Raw genomic sequence first — 26,808 nt, 5'->3', positions numbered from 1 at the left:
CTTTCTACCCTTCTCTTCTGCAGAGCCTTTGCAGGGTTGATATGTATGTCCTGTTTAGGACTGAGCTCAACCATCACTCCTAGCACTGTGACCAGTTGTGCATCTCCCATTGTTTGCTACTCACTACAGTAAGAAGCTTCTCTGACCAAGGGTGAGAGCAACAGTAATTTATTGGTGTTAACAGATATTTAGAAGGTAGTTTGACTACATGTCCATTTAGCAGAACAATAGTAGTAGGTTCTACCCTATGACCTCTACAGCCATGGGCTTTTGACCAGATTTATTGTACCAGGCATGAATTCTCTCCTGTGGAACAGGCCTTGATTCCAATTAGAAGGCTGTTAGCCACCTCATAACTGTCAGATGCTGCACCAGTGGGCACATGGTTCCTGACAGGTCAGTATTTTAGCATGCAGGGCCTGCCACAGAGTAAGTCCACTGATTAACATTATACTCTAGTAACCAGGTCTGGCTAGCAGGGAAGAAGTTTCCAGGTCAGCTCCAGCTTGATGTGTTTTTTTTTTTTTTTTGTCCTACAACCAAAGTGTGTTTTGTCTTCAGCAACTGGATCTTGCCATCAGGTTATAGTGTGGAAACAAGAATAATGGTAATTAATAGCCTGTATTGTTTTGTGAACCTCTGCACCTCCCTGACTCACAGGGAGGTATCCCATACCTGTTACTGAGATTTTCATTTAATAATTCATTTCTTCTTAAGGAAGCATTACCTACTGTCTTAGGGTTTCTCCTGCTGTGAAGAGACACCTATGACCACTGCAACTCATATAAAGGAGAAACATTTAATTGTGGTACTTACATTTTCAGAGGGTTAGTCCATTATCATCATGGTATAGCATGGTGACATGCAGGCAGACATGGTGCTGGAGATGGAGCTGAGAGTCCTATATTTTGCCTTGTAGGCAACAGGAAGTAGTCTCTCTCACTGGGTGTGGCTTAAGCATATATGAGACCTCAGAGCCCGCCCCCCCAGTGACACACTTCCTCCAACAAGGCCACACCTCCTAATAGTGCCACTGCCTTTGGGGGTCATTTTCTTTCAAACCAGCACACCTACCCACTCAAGGTACCTCCATTTAAACCCCCCCCCCATTTACAAAGTAATAGGTTTTCATGTGGCTTTTTAATGCATCCTTTGTTTTGGTTAATCCTCCCTACGCATTTCTTCCTGTTCTCCCAACGCTTCTCATACCCATATTGTGCTTACATGTATGTATGTCTACCATATGTGTATTGTACCTTAGGCCTGCAGAGGGTAGAATGTGGCCATGGATCCTTTGGAACTGGAGTTATGGATTGTTATGAGAACGTGTGTGCTGGGAATTACCCAGGTCCTCTGCAAGAACAAAAGTTCCCTTATCCACTGAGCCATCTCTCTAGCCCTAAATTGTAATTTTTAAAGAGTGCTTTTTTCCCCATGTCATAGCTATAGAATTTTAAAATCTTAGAGATGAATGCTTAAAAAAACAAAACAAACAAACAAAAAACTGGTAGTTAAAAATCCATTCTTCTTACTCATTTAGTACCAGGCAGTAATAGCAGTAAATCCCTATGCACATCAAAGGAGTAAAAATTTAGTCTTTTCTTCATGAAGTGTACAATTTGCCAGGCACGAAAAACATACCCAGTGTATTGTGGTGTATACTCGAAGAGGACACAGTACTGAGCTCTATAAAATTACCTGTAGTAGCACAATGGTCCTACCTTAGGGGATTAAGGAAGCTTTCCCAGAAGGAAGTATCACCTGACTGCAGATGAGGAGAAGTTGCTGATGTGTATGAGTGGAGGGAGGGCAGGATGTGTGGACCAGCAAGAATCACTGAAAAAATGAATATGTCCTTTAGAAATGAGGGACACTTTGTAGTGTACTTTGGGAATTATGGGTAATGAGCTGTTAAGAAGTGTATGTAGGAGCCGGGTGGTGGTGACGCATGCCTTTAATCCCCGCACTCAGGAGGTAGAGACAGGCGGATCTCTGTGAGTTTGAGGCCATCCTGGACTAGAGTGAGTTCCAGGAAAGGTGCAAAGCTACACAGAGAAACCCTGTCTCGAAAAACAAACAAACAAACAAACAAAGAAATGTGTGTAGGGAGGTAGTTTGGGGAAAGAGGTTGAAGAAGAAACTGGAGTCTGTCTGTGTTCTCATAAGCCATTTGAGATTCTCCTTTTACTTTGAGCAATTGCCCTTCTCTCTCCCCCCTATGAAGCCTTAGCCTTTCATTTCAAACTGTAACTTCCTACTTTACAGTCTGTCCTAAGATGTCACTACCCTAGGGATATCCCCAGGCCTGTGCCATTACTCCCTCAAGTGCAGCTATTTTCATGTCTGCTACTTACTTGCCGGGTTTTTCTCTTGATTCTTGTTAGTTTCTCACTAGTAGATGTTTTTCATCAGAGTGGAGTCATAGATGGGTAAATTCATACTAATCTACTGATGTTTGAAATCTTAAAATTCATAATTTAAAATTCAAAATTGATGAAAATATATATAATTATAGCATCAAATAAAATATTATTTATGTATGGTTTAACAATTCATGAAAATTTTTGACTTGGGTTAGAACAACATCAGTGGAATTTGAGTTAGTAGTTTCAGAGAAAAACAGTCTTATGAAAATGTCCTACAATAAATATTGAGAAAAATTTGGGAATATTTGTTGAAAAATAGAGGCTTAAGTAGATACTATATATTTCTCTTCATGATGGTTGAAATCCAACACACTGATTTTTACATATTTAATACACAGAATTTAGCTTTATTTCTAATATGTGACAATGGCCATCATATTGGAGAAATCATTTCTTAGTGTACTATGTTAAATATTGAGATTTCATGTATTTGTCATACTTTAATAACCATCTGCAATTATGTGCAATATGGATACAGTAACTTTAAAGCTATCAGTTCTGGTTAATACATTATATTTTACTTTCCTATGAAATATATTATCCTTAGTTTTTCTCTTATTCTGCATGGATATTATGGGATGAAAGAGAATTCAACTTTTTTTATTCTTAGTTTTTGAGATGGGTTTCGCTTTGTAGCTCAAGAAGGCCTTGTTTTCCCATTCTTCTTGCCTCAGGTCTGTGATTCCAAGCATAAACGTTAATACTACATCTGGCTAGAAGTTTTAAAGATAGACTTTTTTTTTTTTTTGAGACGGGTTTTCATGGAACTCAGGCTGGCCTCAAACTTGCTGTGTAGCTAAGGAGGATAACCTTAAACTCCTAATCCTCTGGCCTTTACCTCCTGAGTGATGGGATTATAGGACTGGACCACACACCCAGCTTATGTGGGGATGAGAATCAAGCCCAAGGTCTTGTGAATGCTGGGCAAGCACTCTAGTCATGGCTCAAAGAGTAGGTTTTGATTTTTTTACTGTAGTTTGAGATTAGGAAATATTTGGTGTACATTAGATTTGTAAACCTTGCATAAACTGTTATTAGTAAAGATGATTTATTAGCAGAATAACTTCATTAGCTTTAACTGATGGGACATTGAAGAGATGCTAGTCTTAAGTGTGTCTACATTGGAAACTATTGTGGCTTCATTACTTAGCTATGGATCTAGAACGGTGTGCCATTTAAGACACCACCCCAAGTCAGAAGCTGAAAAGGTGAGCATAGTTCTAACAGCTAGAGCCTTGTCAAGAGTATTTTCTTTTTCTTTTGACTCTTCAGGAAGGTTTATTCATCCAATGTGTGAAACATGTGAAGTGAGTGGAGTTAGGCAATCATAGAAGATAACAATTTTACTAACAGCTAAAGGAATTGCATTTTTTACTGGGAATATTCAGTGACTGAAATGAGTACAAAGGCATTGTGGGACTGATTTGTAAAGATTGCTACAATAATGCTGTACATTTCCTTCTTTCTTTCTTCTTAAATTGTTTATCTTTTCCTTCCTTCTTCCCCACCCTTCCAGAGGCTCTCCTTATAGAGAATCCCCTTTGGGTCATTTTGAAAGCTATGGAGGGACCCCCTTTTTCCAGGCTCAGAAGATGTTTGTAGATGTGCCAGACAACACAGTGATACTGGATGAGATGACCCTCCGGCACATGGTCCAGGACTGCACAGCTGTAAAAACTCAGTTACTCAAACTCAAACGTCTGTTGCATCAGGTGAGTACGTAATGATTACTCCAGCTCCACCTTGAACACAGATTGGCTTTTTAAAAAAGTTACTTGTGTTTCTAACATGTTTAGTTTTTGGTAGAAACAAAGGCTATAAATAGTACGTGCTTTGAGTTTATCTCCAGCACCATAAGACAAGAAGAGAAAGAACACAGAACTCTTTTTAGAGATGAAAAGAAAGCTTAGCATAGACAATACTTCTATTATAAGGTTGCTGAAAGATTAGAAGTGTAGTGGTTAATTGAACAGTCTGTTACCAGAAACGTGCTGGGTATTCAGTAACTAATGTAATTTCTGCTTAATGGCAAACAGGATTCCTTTGATTTGTGTTTGAGACTTTCAGTACCTGTTTTCTTTAGAGAGTCTAGACCCACAGTAGCAATAGGGCTTGAACGAAGTCACAGGATATGCTGATGGAAAGTCTCAGTTTGTGATTCAAGAGTACCTTCTTTGTGTAAATATTTAGTGTTAGCAGATGAACAAGGAATGGACTACCAATTTTAAACTGTGCATAGCTTTTATGTGGTTTTAAATCTATTTTTTTGCCTTTGGTATTCTAGCCATATTTAAAAACTGTGGTTGAGAAAGAACAGGCTGACCTCTCTCAGTTTGCTGTCTGGGTCACCTTTCTCAGGATGGTATGTCTTTGCATCATATGAACAGGGCCGAAGTCTTAGAATTCCTTTTGGCCACCAAAACCAGACTCATCTGTTTGCTCAGTAAAGGCTAGCTGAAAGTAAAGCAAGGCTTCTAACAGTTGACTCCGAGAGTAACAATTCTTTGTAATGTATGTTGTTTCATGTTTCTTGGTTCTGGCTTTTCTGGACTACTATGGCTATTGAAAATTTATTGAAAAGAAGCTTTGTGTGCTGAGCCTGGGGAAAAGAGGATAGAAAGTATCTTTTTGGAATCTGTGGTGCTTGGACTCCTCCTAAGCATACAAGAATTCTATGATGGAAATGTCCAGATATAAAGATTTCAACTTAGATAAACTGTAACTACCAGATAGTCTTTGCTCCATAGTGTTTCTTTGCTGGCTGGTCTGGGAGGAAGATTTTCTGGTCATGAGTTTTAGTTTCAAAAGTACAATGCAGTAGAAAAGGGTAGGAAATAGCTAAAATATACTAAATATCTTTTGTGAGCTAGTCATTGTTTTAGGGTATATTCCTCAATGATGAAGCATTATTAAATATCAACTGATAAGACCAGACCCTGTCCAGTAATAAAGTATAGATGATATCTGAAAAGAGGGTGCATTGGCAGCTGGTGACCAGTATCATAGGGATTGTCTTCTTTGAAGAACTTCATGTATGCGAAGCTGTGAAGCCCTGAGTGCTTCTTTTCTGTCCCTATAGTCTCTAATGTTAGGGAGTTCACATTGACCAAATGGACTTGTTCTTTATGTAGTGAAAACAAAATTGTGAGGTTAAAATTGCAGAAGATTTTTAGGATATCTTTAGAGTTTTCCAGCTGCAAAATAAATTAAAAACTGGCATCTAAGATTTCATATAACTGTCTCTTACATTTTTCCTTTAATTAAAAAATATTATTATTATTATTATTATGTTTGTGTAAATAATATGTATGCGTCTGTGTGACTGCGGGGTGTGGGTGTATGATCATGTCTGTGTGGTGACCAGAGGGTTACTTTCAGGAATTGGCTCTATCCTTATCATGATGGTTCCAGGCGTCGAACTCAGATCATCTTTACTTCCTGAGCCATCTTGCTCAGCAGCCCCTTTTAATTTTACTTAAAAAAAAAAATCATCATGAAGCCTATATGTGGTTTTTAAAAGCTCACATGCTGTGTGATGGCTTAATCAAAAATATGGAATAGATTTTTAATCACTTTTTATACCTCAGCCTATTGGATAAACAGGTTATGTTGTATGACCATAGTTTCCGTAGTTCCATTATGCATGACTTCATTTTGCCATAGACTGGAGATATATCCACTGTTTCCAGTTAGAGATTTGTCTGTCGGGGTCACCCGTGTGTGTGTGTGTGTGTGTGTGTGTGTGTGTGTGTGTGTGTGTGTGTGTGTGTTTGTGTAGAGTGCACTTTTAAACTATGGCTTTGCATTTCATTGTTTTAAGTTAATATTTTGTATGTTTTATTGCACAATTTATGGAATCTTGATGGTATTTTTAAATCCTGAACTTGGAGACTATGGGAATATGATGAAAAAATATAATGATGCCTTTAATTTCCTGTAGCCTGCTTCAAAGGCTTTTGGCTGGAGCATAGTACACATGTGGGAGTGCTTATCTTATTGGGTTTTCACACTTGGAAATGTCTTTTGTGGTCAGCACCCATCCAGAAGTAGAGCACTAACTGAACAGAATCTCTGCTACAGCTCATTACTCTGTTTTAACGTGGGACTATTTATTTGGTTCTGAAAAAGTCAGTCTGTTCGCCTGTTTTGAACTTGGAAATGAAGTGAAACCATGTAGTAGTCCTATCTGACTTCTTTTATCAACACTGTATTTATGAGTCATTGTTTATGTTTTGTGCCCATGCTCAGTGCTGTTGAATATTGTATTATACAGGTATTTCATTGTTTTACAGTTGACAGGCATTGGGCAGGTTTCCAGTTTGGGTTTTTGTGACAAGTGCCACTGCAGTGTCCTAGCACATGTCTTTGGACATTTATGCACGCTTGTTTTTTTTGTACCTGAATGGAATGACTGAGTCTATCATGAAGCATGTTGGCATCGAGTTCTAGGAGACATTCCAGTGGTTTCCTGAGACGTTGTGCATGTCGCTGTCATCTTCTCATGAGTTCCTTTGCTTTTATCATATTACCACATTCAGCTCTGTTTCGATCTTGGAACAGGAAATGAAGAATTTAAGATAGAGTAATGGAAAAACACCATAATACTTTTTTGTGACATTTTATTTGGGTTGCAATATATTTGGTCTCTATGATTCATGCCCTGTCTCCTCTGGGATGCTTGTCTTCAGAATAAAATAAAAGAATATGCAATAGTTTTTATGAAATGCCAACTGTGACATATAACTGTGTGTTCCATATTTCCTGTCACTCCAATATTGAGAAATAACCAGGAATTTTTCTTCTCCCTCTCTGTGTGTGTGTGTTTCTGGGCACGTGCATATTAATGCACCATGCGCTTAAGTATTTAGGGGCAGGCAAAGAAAATAGTGAGAGCAGCAGTGTCCTGGGTGGTACTTTGAGTTTAGAACATACTGAATGGTTACTTCTTGGTGGCAAAAAACCAAAAATGGGGGTGTGGCAAGGAAGGATGAGGGGAGAGAAGGTATGATTTGTAATGTCAGTGGAGACATTAAAGTGAATAAAATAGGGCCAGGCATGAATCAACCTCAAAGAAAATGTTGAAGGAATGCATAGAAAAACGTAGTAAAGCGCTACTAATATAAAGTTCAGTTTTCCTGAATGTAACTTCTTTGCCAAAACTAAATGCATGAGCATGAGCATAGATGGTAAAACCTGTCACCACACAGTTCTCATCACTCCAGGAACAAAAGCACATATGAACATCCATAAAGACTGTGTACTGTAGGAGGGCTCAGACATGGAAAATGTGAAACTGTTTGACACTTAGTACCCCACGTTGAGAAATGAAACACAGATAAAGGTCCCAGTGTGATCCTTTCTGATTGCAGATTCCTGTTTACCAGAATCTAGCTTTCCCTATACACATTTTATATAGTTTCCCCCCACCCCTTTTCAGCTTCTTTTGGTGATCGGGTCTCACTGTGTGTCCAGGCTGACCCAGAGCTCATAGTCCTCTTGCTGTTAGTGAAGTATGCTCCAGCTCCCCTGGCTTCTGTTGTAGTCTGAAGGGTAGATTTTTTGTTAGTTTGTCGTTCTGTGACAAATGTTCACTTCTCATATATTCCTGGTGCAGATGATGCAGAAGTTTTTCTCTCCTCTCTAATCCCTTTCCCTCTTTCCTGCCTTTCTTCCTCATTGAACCTAAACCTTGTGTTGCTGCCAGTCCTCAGTGCTGAGGTGTCTTTTCTACCCACTAAGTAATCCTAGTATTTTGTTTTTCTGTAAAGTATTGGTTTCATTTGTTAGATCATATGAAAGTCTCTTGGGATTTGATGGGAGTAGCATTGAACCAGTAAGTATATGGCAGGAAGAATTGACCCCTTAGAATATCTCTATGTCCATGAACATGGTATGTTGGTAAGTTGATTTAGTTCTTTATTTTTTTCAGCAATATTTTATAGATTAGTTTAGTTTTATTAAGTTTACTTCTAATAAACTGAACGATTTATTGTTGTAAGTGCTACCATTTTTTTCTCTTTCTTTCTTTCCTGTTTTTCACTGAGACTATATATGTGTGTGTACACACACACACACACACACACACACACACACACACACACACACACAATATCTTCCAGGGTGGTGAACTCACTAAGAGGACCAGACTTGGTTTGAACTCAATGACCAATGCATCAATCCTGAGTGCTAGAATTTGAAGTACATTTTTTAAGATCAGTAAGTTTCTTGAAGTTCATGAGGTAGGTTCTCTGCATCAAGCCAAACATTAAAGTGTATTTCCTACTATCAAGAGTGTGCTCAAAATTACTTTGACTGTCCAAGTACTTTTGTGGTTTCATATACATTTTAGGATTGATTTTACTAATTTTCTGAAGGAAGTCAGGCATTTTGGTAGGGACTTACTGAATCTGTGAATTGCTGTGGGCAGTTATTGTTGTGAGGTATACACCGAAGAAGATTACTTGGACACAGGTTCAAGCCAATAGGAAGTCTTCATTAGCCAGCTGGGACAGCACTGAATGTTTGGCCTGAGTGCAGTCCTGAGCCTTTCTCAAGGGGAGTTTTAAGCACAAAGTTGACATTCTGGGTTGGCACATCTCAATTAGCAAGAATAATTAGCCAGGAGTAGAACTACAGAAGCCAAAAGCAAGGCTTTCCTAGAACTGTAGTCTTTGCTGGATTAGATCTTTGTTTTCCTTTGGCAGGTGTTGCTGCCTATGTGCTGGGTTTCAAAGCCTGAATGGTACTTCCATCATGGCATCCTTGTGCTAAGGTCTCAGGGCCTGTTACAGTATGAAAAGTTGAGAGTTGTAATTGTTTGCTTGAGTTGTCTACACTGTTACATTGATGTCCCCAAAGAGAACTCTGCTTACTTTAAGATTCATTTAATTTTTACTTTATCACTCTCTATACTCTATGAAATACCATTTGAATGCTAAAGAGTGTGATAGTATTGAAACAAACAAACAAAAAAAGAGAACCTTTTTATTGTAAGTCACAGTTAACCCTAGCTGTGAGTATTGAAATGGGTTCTGTTCACAGTAGTTATGCTTTTTAGTGAAGTAAACCAATATAAAATCGTTAAAGATCATTGCATGTAATAAGAATAAACATTATATTGGAACTTGTTATAATACTATGTGTGTATATATACACACACACATATATGCATTTAGACATATTCATGTATGCATATGTAGAGTACCTGAGTGTGACTTCATTCTGTGTGTCATGTCCCACTCTCCACAGAAAAACACCTTATTTAGTTAGATAAGCAGGAGTATACTCAAAGCTTCAAATCTAATAAACTATATATGTGGGTTTTAAATGATAAATAATGGAATTATCACTGTGTAGGTAAAGCATTCAATCATCAGTAGGTCTACAGAGTGATGTTTTTGATGCTTTATAAAGAAACTGAAACAGAAAATGTTTGTTCTAAAGGAAGCCTGAATATTTAATCATTGTTTAATTCATAGGTGATAAATGTTTAAGCAGAATGGCTAGCTTATAGTTTGGGATGACATACAAGTATTAAATAATTAGAAGAATGGTGTGTTACAAAGGTTAGCAAATTATGTGTTGTATTAACTGTGTAAGATTCAATCTGAAGTGTGAATCTACAATTCCTTGCTACTTATAGGCCCAGTATAATTCAACCAATATCTTAGCAGCGTTGCATTTGGAACTTGTGAAAATGAGTCCAAAATTGGAAATGTTAGTGGATTTGTAAACATTGAAAAAGACCAGGAGAAAGAAAAACAAAAATCAAACAAACAAACCTTTAGAGAAGGATACTGTACTAACACAGACAGTGATTGAGAATGGGAAACAGAAAAGCATTGAAGAATTTACTAAGAAAAACAGATTTTTAAAAAGAAATGTTGAGATCACTCAATAGTACAGACCAATAGGATAGAACAGATTGCTTGGAGCTGAATGTTTTCAAAGCATCAAAATGGGCGAAATTAGAAAAAAAATTAAGTGTGTGTTTCCCTCCCTCCCTTTCTCTTCCTTCCTTTGTTCCTTATGTATTTTGGGCAGTGGTGGTGAGCAATGTCTTGTTAGGTGCTCCAAGCTGGCAAGCTTCATATCGTAGCTCAGCCCTAAGTGTTAGGATTATAGGCATGCACTGCCATGCCTAGCTAAAAGTAATGTTTTTAAGTGCATGTGTGTGGTGGGGCGGGTAGTATAGAAAGACATGTCCAGATTCAGAGATGCGTTACTTACATTTAATGCTAAATTTAAACATAGGTTTACAGATAGTATTTTCTCAAAATACTATGATGAGTTGTTCCATGCATTTCAACGTTCTTATATATTTTAAAATGTCACAATTTTTCTTTTGTTTAAGATGCTTTACCTCAGCCATCTGTTAGGATCAACTCATTTCTGAAAAACTGAAAATCGGCTTTATAAATCTCTGCTTTTTACATCCTCAAACGTTGCTTGTATTATTAGAATTTAAACACCATAGATCAGTTACTGACATTAGTACTCAAAATTGTTAGTTGACATTGTGAACTGTATTCAATGTGATTTGTTTGTTCATATATCTTTGAACTCACAAACAAACATTTTGAAACAAACTTTTGACAATAAAAAGAAGCTTTTTCCCCATCCTCTGCTTCTTTCTTTTTTTTTTTTTTTTTTTTTTTTTTTTTTTTTTTTTGGTTTTTTGAGACAGGGTTTCTCTGTGTAGCTTTGCGCCTTTCCTGGAACTCGCTTTGGAGACCAGGCTGGCCTCGAACTCACAGAGATCCGCCTGGCTCTGCCTCCCGAGTGCTGGGATTAAAGGCGTGCGCCACCACCGCCCGGCTTCTTTCTTGAGATGCCTCTATGACTGGCTCTAGCCTGTCTGAACACAAAGCAGCTTTGTTGACATCATTGATGATGCTTGTCAGCACAGGCGGGTCAGTGCTGCCAGAATCTTTTGCTGACTAGTTCAAGTATCGATGTCCGTTGCAGCTGCTCTGGAACTCATAGGAAGACCCCAGCTTTTGCAAACTCATGAGAGAACCTCCTGGGTAAGATGGCCTTTACCAGGTTTTCCAGTGGATAATGTGGAAGTGACATATCAGGCTGGAAGTTTACTTTCATGCTGTCTCAAAAACAAAAACCAACCAACCAACCAAACAAACAAACAAAAACCACTGGAAGAAGCCTGGCTGACAGTCACCCTTACATGCTTCCAGATGAGAAGATGTATTCATTTTTAATAAAATGACAATGTGGACTGGGGATGTAGCTCAGTGGTAGAGTTCTTGCCTATTGGGAACAAGACCCTGGATTCAACCCTCAGTCTGAAAACACATCTTTTTTTATTTGTTGATGAATACATTAGCATAAGTACATTTAGAATTTTAAGTCTAAAGAAACTGCTGATACTTCACTCAGTAAAAATCCAGAATATTCAGGCAGTCAGTTAACCAAATTGCTTATGCTTTGTTCAGTTGGTATGCTTTATATTTTATTTTCTTATGTATATGCTTATGTAGAACACTGAAAACAGTGTCCAACATAAATATTACTTCCTTATTGTGTGTAATGTGAAGTAAAGAAATCACGTGTGAGGTTATTTCTTAGTATCATTTATTAAATGAATTAATTTATTAATTTATTGTATGTGTGTGTGTAGAGCAGAGGACAAAGCACAACTTGGAAGAGTTTGTTTCCTTCTTCCACCATGTGGTTCCTGGGAGTAGAACTCAGGTCATCAAGCTTGGTGACAAGCGCCCTTACTGCCAAACCATCTTTAAAAATAAAATGTTTTCAATCCATGTATAATTTTCTTCCTTATGTTTCTACATGTCTCAGAATTATTTTCTAATTTTGGCCCAGATACTTTCATCTTAGTCAGGGTTAAATAGAATACTACCACTGTGAGTGTCTTATTTAAGGGAGGAGTAGTCTTCCTAATTAATTCAGGTGAAGAGTATGTAGAGGATAATTAAACTCCTGTGCTTTGATCTAAGTCAAAGCCTACTTCCCCTTTGATCTTCTAAATCTAAATTGCTAGGCTTTAAAAAACATAATGCAAAATTTAAAAAAAATTAAGATGTAGAAACAACTTAGTTATTAATAATTCCTAGGTATCTTAGGCTAGCCTATATAGTTTCCCCCAGTTTTTACAAAATTAGTTTGGGGATTGGAGAGAGAGCCCAGTTGGTAGAGTGCTTTTCTGCTGGGCATGAAGCCCTTGATTTGGTTCCAGCTCCCCCATTAAACTAAGCATGGTGGCATCTTGCCTGTAATCCCAGCACTTGAGGGTGAGTCAGGAAGGAATGGAATTCAAGGTCATCCTTAGCTATGCAGCAGGTTTGAGTCTAGCTTGGGCTTCATGGCACCCTGCCTGGGGTGGGGTGGGGGAATGAGTATATTGTGCCTTGGTTTTTAAATTGACTTCTAATCTTAATGCCCTGATAATAAAGGAGAGTGTTGGAATGAAATAAATTCTTAAGGATGTGTCAGTACCTTTGTAGCCTAGAGCAGGAGTTTGACGCTTTACTATCAGCTACAGAAGTTAACTTTTTGAGGCCATAGTGTATATTCAAAAGTGTCATAAATAAAGTCATTACATAATGACACCAGCTTATGGCTTCTTCTACCTTCCTTGTGAGTACACTGCTTTACTTGGTTACCTGTCCCCCCTGCCCACTTCTGCTCAGGTTTCTTCCCCCTTATCCCATGAAACTTTTTCTGATAAGTTGTTAATACACCTTTTCTACTTAATTATAAATTCTGTGCCGTTTATGGCTTTGGTGTTTGTGTGAGTTGACATTTTTCTGTTTGAAGTTTTTCATCTTGTTTTAGTTTCATTAAAGAATGAAACACACACACACACACACACACACACACACACACACACACACACACACACACACACACTCCCCTTTCCTAGAGCAGGGAAAGGTCAGATAGACTTCAGTCTATAAGCTCTGGATTGAAACCACAGTTCAGTTAGGTGCTGAGCAGAGGCTAGTTGGTGCCTGCTGGGTGTGCTTTTACTTTCTTGGCTATCTTTCAAACTTTGACAAGCTGTTCAAGAGCAATTGTGTTTTGGTTGTACCTAAGAATTTAGATGCAATTTAATGGTTTTTCTGGTATTTTTCAACCCTGGTATTTTCATCTTAGCTGAGCTCTCTCTTTCTTTCACCCAGGAAACTGGGGCCTGCTTGCTTCCTTGCTTTATTTATTTATTTTGCCCTGCTGCATACGTCCCATACCTACATCCACAGTGATTGCAAAACAGTATGTGCTGTGTTTTCTCTTGTTCTTTGGGGTTCTGTACAATGAGCAGGAAGATGTTTGGAAATAGGCTACATTTTCAGAGCTTCTTTTTCTCAAATATACTTTTTTGTAAGACTTAGCCTGCATTGGTATGTCATGTCATTAGGGTAGAGATAGACTTCTTATTGAGATGTGTCTTGTAAAATAATCACTCCATTCCTACCTTCTTCCCTTTCTCTTTGTTTTAAAACCATTTTCAAAATTTAATGTTCTGGGGCTAGGAGGGATGGCTCAGTGAGTCAGAGACTTGTCTTGAAAACACGAGGATCTGATCCTTGATCCCCAGTACCCATGGGTGAAATGTTAGGTGTGTGGTGGCACTGGGAAAGCAAAGAGAGGAGATGATTCCTAGCCGAACTGGTAAATCGTAGGCCAGTGGAAGACTGCCTCAAAAGAAATGGATTCCATTCCCGAGGATGGCACATGCATATACACAAAATGCCATTCCTGAGGATGGCACATACATATGCATGCGTATGTACACACACACACACACACACACATACACACACACACACACACACACACACACACACACACACACACACTTCTGAGAACTTTTACTGTTATCAGGATACTACCTCTCTTCTCAGGTCTTAGTGTCTATAATATCACTAGTAGAAATGTAATTTATCTAATGCTGAGAATCTGGCAAATGCTTACTAGTTAATCTGTATTGCTTGTTAAGCTTTGCTAAAATACATGTTCTTCGGCCCATCTCTACGGATTCTGATTGAATAGACATGATCTATAACAAATAGCCTAAATGCACCCCTCTCCTGTTCAATACTTCTGTCTCAGTTCAGGTAAATCCATGGTCATGTGGACTCTGAACATGTGTGACTGAGGAAGGCAGTATTCTTGGTGTTGTTGAACTTGTGCTGCATTGCCCGGCCTCAGTTCCTCAATATCACCTCTGGCTCATTCTGTACTGGTTCATCTTTCTTGAGATTGTCTCTTTGAATCATTGAACTTTTTTTTTCTTTTATAGTAAGTCAGTTCAGCAAAGACCAGAACTTAATAGTATCCTCTCATTTACAGTATGGTGTTTAAGGATGAAATACTTTGTTTTTTTCACTTTTTTCTTAGCGAGGTACATTTTGTAGCTAGTAGAGTGCTAAAGACATACTTATAATAAGTTTGAACTTGTAATATGTAGATTTTATGGCACCATCTCATTAAGACATAGAATATTTCCAGCTTCCTCTTATATGTCCCCCAACGTTCCTCCCTGCTCAGTACCTTTGTATGTGTCTATTCCGATTTTCAGCACTGTATATCATTTGGCCTTTTTTTCAAACATCTTACGTAGAGTCACGTGACACATGTTCTCATGTATCTAGTGTTTAATCAAATGATTTTTATGGCCAGGCTTTGATGAGTTTTAAAATGCTATTTCTGAGTTGTTTATACTCAAAAATCTATCTCAGTCAAAGAAAATTCAACTGGATTTCCCATTTTTTTTTCTTAACTGAGTTAGTTTTAAATGTCTTTAGGATGTTTCCTATAGTTCTTTTCTAACTCTGTTTAGTGGTTCTGCTGTTTCCTTGGGTTGTCTTTACCCACCTTCCTTTCCCCTTTTACATTTTCTTCTGCCAGTGCAGAGGTGAGAGGAGCCTTCTGAAGTCTCACCTCTTGTTCTGTGCCAGTATTTGAGTGAATGTTGGAGATTATTGTATTAATCTTTCATTCTTGACCTTTTTTCCTGGTAGCATGATGGAAGCGGATCATTGCATGATGTTGAGCTGTCATTGCCATCCAGTCCAGAGCCAGAAGACGGTGATCAGATATATAAGGTATGGCTAGGTAATTATGCTGAAGATTTCAAAGTTTTTACGATAAAAATAATATGGCGATAACATTTTAAGCTTTGAATAATAGAGGTATTAAAATTCTACAGCTTTTAGCAGATTGTAGTGGCACATGCCTATAGATCTCACCAATCAGGAGGCTGACTTGAAATCTTCCTGTGCTACACAGTGAGTTCAAGGCTTATCCGGGCCATGTAGTGAGATACTGTCACAAAAATGTCTGAGATTGTAGCTCATTGGTCAAATACTTGTTTAACACCCACAAGGCAGTGAGTCAGATCAATCCCTACAACAGAAAACAAGCCAACCTAGAGCTTTGCATTCTGGGAAAGCAATCAGATTTCCTCTGAACCTTTGCCACTGTATGAAACTAAAATGATAGCTCCGTGATGCTTTAACTTAAATTTATCCCTTGTCAGTTGGAAAGTAATTTGACCCTGTGTTAATACTGTTGCTTATAACCATGAATAATAATTACCAAAATAAGGTTTCCAATAAAATTAAAATGGTATACATATTCATATATATATATATTCTATATATTCATAAAATTAAAATATTCAGGTAATGTGGTTACCCTTCCCATGTTTGAAAATTTAGTTAGTAAATCTGTGTATGCTTTAATAATCAGTTGGAAGTATAATTCTCATGATCTTTAGATCTTAGTGGATAGCTTTTACAACTATTTCTTAAGCATATACAGATATTCTTGACTCATTAAATATTTTCAAGATAAAGCATTTACATCCCATTTCCTCAAGCTGTAATTGCCCATGTTTGCTAGTCATTGCAATGACAGTTAATCTCAGAACATTAGTGACTTAACATAATGCTAAATCTCACTTAATTACACATGGTCTGTTTATTAGCTGAAATTCTGTTTTATTCATCTTCAATCTGAGAGCCAACTTGAATGATCAGCCCTATGGTATGACATAGCATTGTTGTATAAAGGAAGAAGAACTTGAAGAAATTCATATGAATTCTGCTTGGACGTAGCAAATGCTACTTCCAGATGATTCAGGTGGCCTAGGCTGGAAATGCTGGACAGAGCCTCATAGGCTGCTTATAGGTATCTTAGTAATTCCCCAAGAACCTAATGATATACGAAGCCATCATAATCCTAAGAATATAGCACAGTAGTTACATTGGGCTACTAATCTGGCCTTTTCCATTTGTTGACTACCTGTCATCACTCAATTGCTTCCCATCTGTGGGTTTCCACATGACTGGTAGTGAGGTAGTGTTCCACACTAGCAGATCTGCAGATTGTGGCTTATTTAGAAAACCATTTCCTATTTTGCATCCAGTTTAAAGTCAGTGATTTAGGTGACCTCGGAGAGTATCTAAATTTTCTTCAGCTTTCTGACTGACATTTTTTCTCCTCAAATTAAACGTTTCCTCAAGTTTTATTAGGTTTTATACAAACAAAGAATTGATTTTGAGACAAGGTTTTATGTAGTCCAGGAGGCTGTGTAGCTTGTTGTATAGCTGAGGCTAGCCCCTGCGTAGCTAAAGCTAGCCTTGAACTCCAGATCCTCCTACTTTCACTTGAAGTGCTGTGATTACAAGGATGTGCCACCACACCAGCCCAGGAACTTGCTGTGAAGAGACAAATAATTTCAACTTTTTACATTGCCTTGTTCTCATTGTTCCTCATATCTAGTTTGTCCATATGTTTAGTATTGCATGATAGACACATTGACAGTTGACATTAATTCGCCTCCCTATGCCCTTTGTGTCTAGTAGATCATTCATCATTTACATCTTATTTAAGCTGAGATGCAGTAATTCATTGTGTCCTATATTCTCCCTTTCTTCCGATTCATAGCTATTCGTCATGTCACTCAAGCTAAAACATGGATTTGAATTCTTCCCCGTGGTGTAAATTATCAAGTCTCCTCAAAGCTATGATCACTTTATTGGTTCAGGCTTCTGTTCTCATCTGGAGTACTGCAGGTTTCTAGCCCATTTTGTCATTGTTAAAAATTTCCTCCAAACTCTCCAAGCCATCTCAAGTTCAAATTTTACCATTCTCTGATTTGCTAGCCATGGTCCTTTCTGATGGTGACCGTTGCCTAGTTTCTTAGCTAAAATAAAATTACTTCTTATTTTTTACTACAGCATGTGTGTGGCAGAACACATGTGATTCTCTGGATGTGCTATGCTTGTCCTCATTTCTGTATTGTATGGTACTTTGGGTATTATATGGGAGCCAAAGTTTGCAGTGTTTCTCTGTGTCTTTAGACCTTCTGCTCATTTCAAGACTTTCCTGGAATCTATTTCCTAACAGGCATATTTTTTCCTGTTGTCTTACTTAGGGTTTCTATTGCTGTAATGAAAATACCATGACCACAAAACAAGTTAGGGAGGAAAGGATTTATTGGGCTTACACTTCAGCATTGCTGTTCATCATTGAAGGAAGTCAGGACAGGAACTCAAACAGGGCAGGATCTCAGAAGTAGCTGATGCAGTGGCCATGGAGGGGAGCTGCTTATTGACTTGCTTCCCATTGCTTGCTCAGTCTACCTTCTTATAGAACCCAAGACCAGCAGCCCAGAGATGGCACCACCCACCATGGGCTAGGCCCTCCCCTATTGATCACTAAATGAGAAAATGCCTTACAGCTGCATCTTAAGGAGGCATTTCCTCAATTGAGGCTCCTTCCTTTGATGACTCTATAGCTGTGTCAAGTTGACACACAAAACCACCCAGTACACCTGTGATGTAAAGTGTCAGTCTGTAGTGTCTGTTGTACTGTTGTGTACTGTATCTGAATGTCACATGGGGCACATTTTCTTTAATACTGTAGAAACTAGCCATGTCTACATAAATAATGGTTGCATAGTGTTCCATCAAGTTGTCATATTTCATTTGGAAAACAAGTTGTAAACTTGTAAATGTTCAAATAGCACCTTGATGCTAGGTCCGATATATCAGTTTTGAATAATCTTAATTATATAGGATATGTTTCTGCTCATCAGTGTCTGTAAAACAGTATTTTAGTATTTTCTGTTTCTTTGACAATTACCACTTACGTGTTTGTGAGAGTTGGCAAGCCTTGAATGTGGTCTCATCCTGTCCTTGAGGTACAATAAGTCCTTCATCCTGTTTTCACCTCAGTGTTAATGATATTTATGACTTAGGATTTTGTATAATGAGTTATATACATCAAATCATATTGACTTTGTTTTTTGTACAGGGTAGAAATGTGTCCTTAGTATATTCATGTATCTTTCATGTTCTCTAATCCGTCTTTTTTCCTCTTACAAATTTTCACTTCCTAAGCTCTTTATCTTCAAGTCCAGCTTTTATGGTTTTTCCTAATTAACCTCTGATTTGCCCTGTCGTTTGGATGACTTCTGTCATATCCCAAAAACCTGTGTTTAGTGTTTACTTGTGATCTTTTATTAAAATAATTGCATTTTTAAAACTTAAAAAAGGCAATTTCTTGCATGTATGTTATGTATTTTAATTATATTCACCGTGAATCTCTATTGGATTGTATCTGAAGGAGATGACATATTTTGCTCAGTAACAACACATAATCATTATTTGTTTACATGTTTTTGTTTTAGAAAAATCTTTCATGAAACTATACATTCTGATTTCTTATAGTACTTCCTCAGTATATGTATATATGTGGACAGTTGAGTAGTAGTACACAAAATGGGCTAAGGTTAGGTTAACAGTACTTGCCATTTTTAGAAATGTTGTCGGAATGTTGCTTAACTTGACAAGGACTTCCATTTTACAGTATTGACTATGTCTGGTTGATGAAGTTGGCTGGTGCCTTTCACTTGAATTCAGTCAGTGCTTGTCAGGAAAGTGGCTCATTGAAGAACACTCTCTGGTACTCAGCTGACATATTTATCTTTTGCTGAGTTCTGAGCCAATCTTGAAATTTCTCCTATATATTAATTAACATCATTTCCTCTGTCTGCCCTGCCCTTGATGCTTTCTGACAGACAGCTTATAAGTGTCCCTTAAAATTTTAGCTGAAGTTAGTTTTGCATGGTGATTTCCTTTACTGTATGACCTTTGGCCTAGTTTCTTTATTATGTTAATACAAAGAATAACAGCACGTATCTCTGTGTAGCCAAGATCAGCATAAATGTTAATTCAAATGAGAACTTGGTGAATGTTAGCAGTTACTTCCATTTTTGCCCATTGTTTGCATGTCAGTTGCCGTTAGAGCATGAAATCTTTCTAAAATTTAATAGGTTTCCTTTTAAATGAACAAGTAATCATTCATTATTTGACTTCATTGACTTTATGCTTCTCATTAGACTATTTTATGTAACAGTGTTTTTCATATTTCAGAATGAAGATTTATTAAATGAAATAAAACAACTTAAAGAGGAAATAAAGAAAAAAGATGAAAAAATCCAACTATTAGAGCATCGGCTTGTAAGTATTATAGACTGTAAACAGGCTCTTCACCAGGGAGCTGTATTTGCTTGTATAAGAATGGGCAAGAGTGGAGCTTGACTTTGTTTTGGCTTTCAGAGTTTCATGTAGCATTGTGTTTAGAGACATGTGTTCCAGTTAAAGTATATGATGGAACTTTTACATAAAATATAAAGTATTCATGTGAATACTTCTTTGTTGGTTCATGTTGATGGCCTCTTTTGTAAGGACTTAAAATTCTCTATTTTATTTACTTTTGCTTATTAATGCAGAGTATATGGCTTTCTTTCAGACATGTTTTGAGAAATGAGTACCTGGGCATTTTTCTCTCTGTAAGTAGAGTGACACCAAGTGCTTGGCCTTGAGTATTGTGTTATATTGAAAGAGATTCTAGGGAAATACTTCATTTCTGTGAATGATGATAAGTGATTCCTCAGAGTTAGGCTTGCTAGAATCTTCATAATTTTGTAATTGTTGTGATTTCAAATATTCATGAGAAAACAGTTTGTATGGTACTTTGAATTCAGTTATAGGATAGTGTGTAATGATTAAAAGGGCAGACTAAAATGAACATATTGCATAAAATCACAAAAATTAAAAGAGAATATTTATTCGAAATCAAACAACATAACAGCAAATTCAGCTTTATAAAATACTACTTTGATTCAGAATGTCAAGGATATAGCATAGTGAACTCTGTGCCACTAAGGTCATATTTCAGGAATCCAACTCATGAATGAATAGGAGCAGACAGATAAGATATGGTTAAAGGGTCAAAAGCAGTTGACAGGAATTGTGTAGAGAATATATTTTCAATTGCTAATATTCCAGTACAGTAAAGGTCATTAAAGAGGCTTTGTAGCACTGCACAGAGGAACAGTCACAGCATGTAGACTGTTTGTATTTAATACCCAGTAGAGTTCCGTCAGAGATCCAATTAAGAAACTGTCTTTAGTACTTGTTGCTGGAACACTTTGTCTGGAGAGTTACAAACAAACATCTACTCTTCCTTTTGGGCATCATCAACAGTTCCACCAAAGTCCATCTTGGGGAACCAGTGAGTCTACTGAGTTTACTTTCAGAGTAGGGGTGAAGGGTTGCTTAAAGGAGCACAGGTGAGCCCAAAGCACTCATACCCCTGGGAGTTCTCATTCCATAGCCGCATAGATGGAGTCCCCCTTAGTTAATGCTCCACAGAATATAAACTCTAGCATGCCTAGGATCACAGGGCCATATTCATTAGGACAGAAGTAGATATAGCTGGCTGGAGGGTTCAGAAAAGAGTGGCTACAATCTCAGGTGAGTTATTGGAACCTTCTACCCCATCTTTCGAAGCAATGTCATCAGACCCAATCTTAAAGTTCTCTTGCAAGTAGTTACATCGGATGACGATCTGATGAAGCTCATGGCTGTTAGGGGCAGAGGACAGTACTCTACAACAGGATCAAAATAAATCAGAAAAGGGATATAATTTTTCAGTAGTATTCTTTTTGTGCCCTTGATTGCTGCATATATTCTAATTGATGTTGTACATTTTTAAATACATAAAATTATATATAGTGAGTTTTTCAGACAGTTTAAAAGATTGTCAAAAGAAATATTATAGTTCACTGCTTTATCCCAAATCCAGTCCCTGAAAAAGAGGAGATAACTGAATAGACCTTGATGTTTGATGTAGGCATGTCTGCCATGGAAGTAGCCAGAGCTGCATTGTACTATGTGACCTGGTAACTTGGCTTGTTCTTCTTAACACAGCCTCTACCTGTGTGTATGTGCAGAATAAAATCATTTTAAACATTTGTGGTTTTGTCCAGGCAACCCGGTGTAACTGCCACCAGAAATCTAAAGAGGAAAAGTGTACATTTGCTGATAAATACACCCAGACACCCTGGAGAAGAATCCCTGTAAGTCACTTGTTCTTGACTTCTGTCCTTTGCTATTTTGTTGTGTTGCTTTGATTTTTTTTTAATCTAACCACTAATAATTTTGAATCTGCCATAGCTATTTTTTCTTTAGATGAGCTGCTCTTCCCTTGTCTCCTAGGTGTTATGTGCTTCCAAAGCTTCTCTTGTGTGCTCTATACAAGTGAATGTGCTTATAGTAGCTTTTCCATTCTGCATATTGTGGCTCATCTTATTTAAGTGTCTACTCTTTTCTCATTGCATGTTTTTGTGGGAGTAGTAATACCGTGGTCCCACTTGTACAATATATCCTACATTGAAGGTGTATGATGCAGTATATTCCCTTTTGTGTTGAAGCTTTTCCAAATAGGTTTTATTATTATAATTACAAACTATTGAGGACATTAGGAAATATTAATCCATGAAAATATAGTTAGGATATGACTTATTTGAAACAATAGGAAATAGCCACCAAAATATTGTTTGTTGTTTTTTAAAGTGTTATTTATCAAAATATATTTAGTGCTAAAAGTACTGTATTATTCACTCTGAGTACCTGGAACTCACTTCAGGATGTCAGTCATTATCCTATTATATGGGGTAGGTAAAAGGCTTCTATTAATAAGAGAATGCTTAGTACACTTTGAGACTCCATTTGTATTCTATATTGCAACAGAACCTCAGTAATACAAATGAATAGAACAATACATAGGTTAATATAGTCAATCCAACTTAGAAAATTTAACTCTAAGCTTTAAATTTTATAAAATTGTTACTTTGTTTCTTTCCATAGAATATGTAATTGCTTTCTCTGTATGTGGGATGATATGATAATAAAAATTAACTTATTTGAAGAGCTTTCACTGTGGTTTTTGAAGGAAAAGTGAGGAGTAAGAGAAGGAAATACACAGATAAATGCAGGCTCCTTGGTTCCTAAACAGCTGAAGGAGCTGCTGACTCACTGATAAAAACCAGTGCAAGTTTTGTGGAGATTGGAGGATGTGGGAAAGTCTAGACAAGTCAAGAACTTAGTGAAGGACGATAAAGGTAGGACTCAAATTACAGAAAGCAAATGGCATCCTTAGACAAAGATAACCTAATTCTACTTGGATGTTAAAGGGTGTGGAAATGTTTGGAGAGAAGTCCAAGATAAAATATTATGCCTGGTGTCTCTATGTGGGCATTTGATCTTTCCATGATCTCCAATTTTCCCACAACGTGTTTGTAGTTTTAAACATTATTGATTTAGCTTTTCTGTTAAGTATAAGAAGCTTCACTTTGTATCTTTATGGAAGTCTTTAAACTTCATAATCACACTCACTCCCCCCACCCCACCCCCGCCTCATTGTTCTGGAAACAGTATATTAATCTGCCTCCTTATTCTGGGTAAAAGTAACTGGTGCAGAACCACCTCAGTGCATTCCTGAGTTAATTTTTACGTGATCTTGGGGGAAGTAAAGGGTCAGGTGTTTAGCCAAGCACTATCAACAACTCAGACTTCAGCTTTCTCCATTATTATTTTTTAATAGGCATCACCTGGCCACATTCCTTTTTTTTTTTTTTGTAGATAGGAATAAAAATCAAAGGATATAAAATGGCCTATTAAGTTTCTATACTAAAGAAATGGCTGAGACAGTACTATAACTTAGGACTCCTGACTACTGGTCATTGGTTCCTTATCCCAAAAGCACGCTGAAGAGCCTTGCAGGATGAGAGGTTTTGAAAATCAGAATGGGAGGAATGGAATATCTTTAACTACAGAACAGCTCTTGAAGGCAGAGGTGGGAGAGGGTTCGGGCAGTCCTAAGGAAAACAGTGAAGTTAATGCGAAAGCTCATGCAAGTACAGAGTCGGAAAGTCTAATCTAAGAATTATAGTAGTTTCATGAAGTTCATTCAATGAATAAATAAATGCTTATTTATTTACTTCAATAATATTTAAATATCAAGTTAAAAATGTTTTTACTCTGTGATCTTTCCCCGTGCTCATTGGACTTCACTTGAAATACATCATGTTGGAAACAGTTTCTATAATGATAGTGCTTTTTTTTTTCATTCAGAAATTATACTTTGCTCCAGATGTTCTTTTTATAAAGGAGGAGTCTAGCATGTTTAGACAGGGTATAGGCGAAACAGATGTAGGGGTTCTTGTTTGGTAATCTTTAGTTTTTTAGGTAGAAATTTTAGAAATGAAAAGGCCAGTTAAAAATCGTTTTAGTATAAGTAAAATTAATAAATGTAAAGCCTTTGAGAAGGTTGCTGATTATGTTCTGTGTCTTTTCACATTTTCTCATAACATTCTTGGGACATTTCAGTGTTTTGACATTGCTACAGTCACTTGATTATAGCATCTACTTGGGCTTTCGGTGCGAATTCAATTTGAACATTATCTAAACACAAAGGAAGAAATCCTGACTGCAATGAAAGATGGAAAAGGATAATGACTGAGAGATTTACTGACGAGGGTTTGTGTGAAGCCACTTAGGAGGTAGAAAGAAATAGGAAAGGTAATAGATGAGTAGATGGCTACCAATGGCAGCAGAATGGTGGAAAAGAAAACATTTTGAAGCTGACATGAGTTTCCTCTGGAGAGGAATGGCTTCAAGTAGGATACCTGAAGTAGAGAACCCACCAGAAATAATAACCAAAGCAGTAGAGCAGAGAAAAAGAAAAGCACACGATAGATACCTGTGTGCCTATTGCTCTGTGCCGAGCTCTGTTCACTAAACAGCACCAACCACCAGATGCTTGCTTGCTATGACTTAACAGTATGTCTAGATGCCAGTCATCTCATTTCCCTGCACACAAGGAAGCTAAAACTGAGAAGCAACTTGCTCAGATACTTGCATGACTCATGAATGCTATGGGAGACTGGTACTGAGAAACCAAAGTTCATTTTATTTTGTTTTTGTTTCACTATTTAGTCCTGGCTGCCTGATGTAGACCAGGGTGGCCTTGAACTCCGCATACCTGTGTTTCCTAAATTTGGAGATGAAAGGCTTGCACCGTCAAACCCGGCTGAAGGCTCGTTTATCTAATATAAAAAGTTATAGAGCCAGCTGTGGTTGGTACAGTCCAGCTGATCCTGGTGCTTGGAGGCTGATGGAAAAGGGTGACTACAGTTACAAAGCCAGGCTGGGCTTTATAGCAGACCTTGTCACTCCTTTTAAAGATAGTCTTTACTGATCATACCCTAACCTCTTCTTAAGAATAGCATTACTTAATATTGAGTAATAATAATAATAAAAAGAAAAAGACACCATGAATTTTAGAAGAATTGAGAGCTATGGGAAAAATTAGTAGGAGGAGGGAAATGATATGATTATATTTAAAAATTGCAAAAATAATTTGGATGAGAAAAAAACATTGGACAAGGACTAAATTCTATTACTCTATGTATTTCTAATATTGCTTTCAAATCATTTAACCATAATATTTAAAGATAGAAAGTCATTTTGTACATCAAATTCCAAATTATCAGGATATATTCTTTTTACCAGCCAACATTGCTTGAATACCTTAATTTAAATAATGAAAAAAAAAATAACCGTCAGTCCCCATCAGACAGCAGAGAAGGTCTAAAGGGTCTATGTGTCCTGTCACCTAATCAGCTGTCATGGATTACTATCAAAACCAGTGTGGGAATATGCAGACTATTATGTCATGTGGAAAGACTTGTACATGTTAAAACTCTGTTCACAGTAGGACCTAATTCTACTTCTCTCTCCTGGTTTAATAACTGACTGCTATATATAAGAAGTCATGGGAAGATGATCTGGCCTACATTTCAAAATGTTTTGTTGAAGTTATTTCTAACACTGAATGACACTCCGTTCATATCATTGCATATAGTAGAGACACATATAACATATCAACCCGACAAGTGGAAGATGGTGCCATAAGCAGTTAGTTGTTTCTCTAAGAATTAGGTGCTTGTGCTGTATGTAGACTTACTGAGTCAAGTTTTGCCATTATATTTTTGTAAAATCAGAAAACTACCACAAATGCATCACAAAAAGCATATCAAAAGTGTGTGATTTCTAAAAAATGTTTATAATTTTACTAGCAAGAAACCTGTTTCCTTTTTCTTGGCCTGGGAGATAGTATATCAAAGCAACTGAAATAACAGTGTACCTCGCAGATTTGTCTTTTGAGTAAACTGTCCCATGTGCTTTCCTCATCTGGAGCCTGGGCAGCAGCATTGGTTAACATCTCTGCAGGACTGGCCTACTTTTAGACTCAGATTTCCTACTTTCCTCCCCACTGGGAATTGCCATATTACAACTCAGATATTTATGTGTATATTTGGAGATAAGTACTCAAAGGGAATTAAAGGGTTTATTTCTTTGCCAATGGGTCTTGTTTATTTATTGTTGCATTTATATTTGTCATTCAAAGAGATTTGTATGTGTGAACATACACATCAATATTTGAACAAGTAACATTTGTGAGGTGTCACACAATTGCTTTTGCATTGTGTAATGTTAGTCATTTTCAGGCATTGAGTTTTGAATATAACGTGTCAGCTAGCTTTATAAATACTGGCAGGAGCCACTTCTGCCTCTGAGACATCACATTCTGAGAGGCAGAAGACTGGACACAAGAATTTATTGTTCATACCTTATGCTGTTTTTTAAAACAACCATGTTTTACATTTTGTAGTTCTATACAAAATCAATAACTGAGTGGAATTGTTTATCAAAGCCAATAACACATTACACATGACTGTTATAGCCATCTATGATCTATCTGTTTATAAATCTCTGTCATTAATTTGGATTTATTCCAGACCTATGGAAGACATTTTTGAAATTGTTTGAATATGTGTTGGAAGAAGCAATGTTTGCTGTGATGAATTAGAAAACAAAAGATATAGCACCAAATTCGCTAGTACTAGAACCATTTCATTTGTATTTTGTAATTTTATGTGTGTGTGTGTGTGTGTGTGTGTGTGTGTGTGTGTGTGTGTGTG

The 26,808-nt window shown here is 37.3% G+C and overlaps 1 protein-coding gene across 7 annotated transcripts in view; it reads left to right on the top strand.

The window, feature by feature from the left end:
* Ccser2 (coiled-coil serine rich protein 2) overlaps nt 1-26,808 on the top strand; it is a 135,436-nt gene that overhangs the window by 88,981 nt on the left and 19,647 nt on the right. For all 7 annotated transcript variants that reach the window (XM_052733989.1, XM_052733996.1, XM_052733994.1 and 4 more), the window contains 4 exons: nt 3,943-4,138; nt 15,428-15,511; nt 19,850-19,936; nt 21,751-21,840. In XM_052733989.1, the coding sequence (XP_052589949.1) occupies nt 3,943-4,138; nt 15,428-15,511; nt 19,850-19,936; nt 21,751-21,840 (457 nt within the window). The remainder of the gene's footprint in view (nt 1-3,942; nt 4,139-15,427; nt 15,512-19,849; nt 19,937-21,750; nt 21,841-26,808) is intronic.

This window comes from Peromyscus californicus, unplaced genomic scaffold (assembly GCF_007827085.1).
Source record: "Peromyscus californicus insignis strain IS unplaced genomic scaffold, ASM782708v3 Scaffold_12__1_contigs__length_115047231, whole genome shotgun sequence".
NCBI lineage: Eukaryota > Metazoa > Chordata > Mammalia > Rodentia > Cricetidae > Peromyscus > Peromyscus californicus.
The sequence above is the reverse complement of the archived record's forward strand: the minus strand, read 5'-3'. Positions and strand labels throughout refer to the sequence as shown.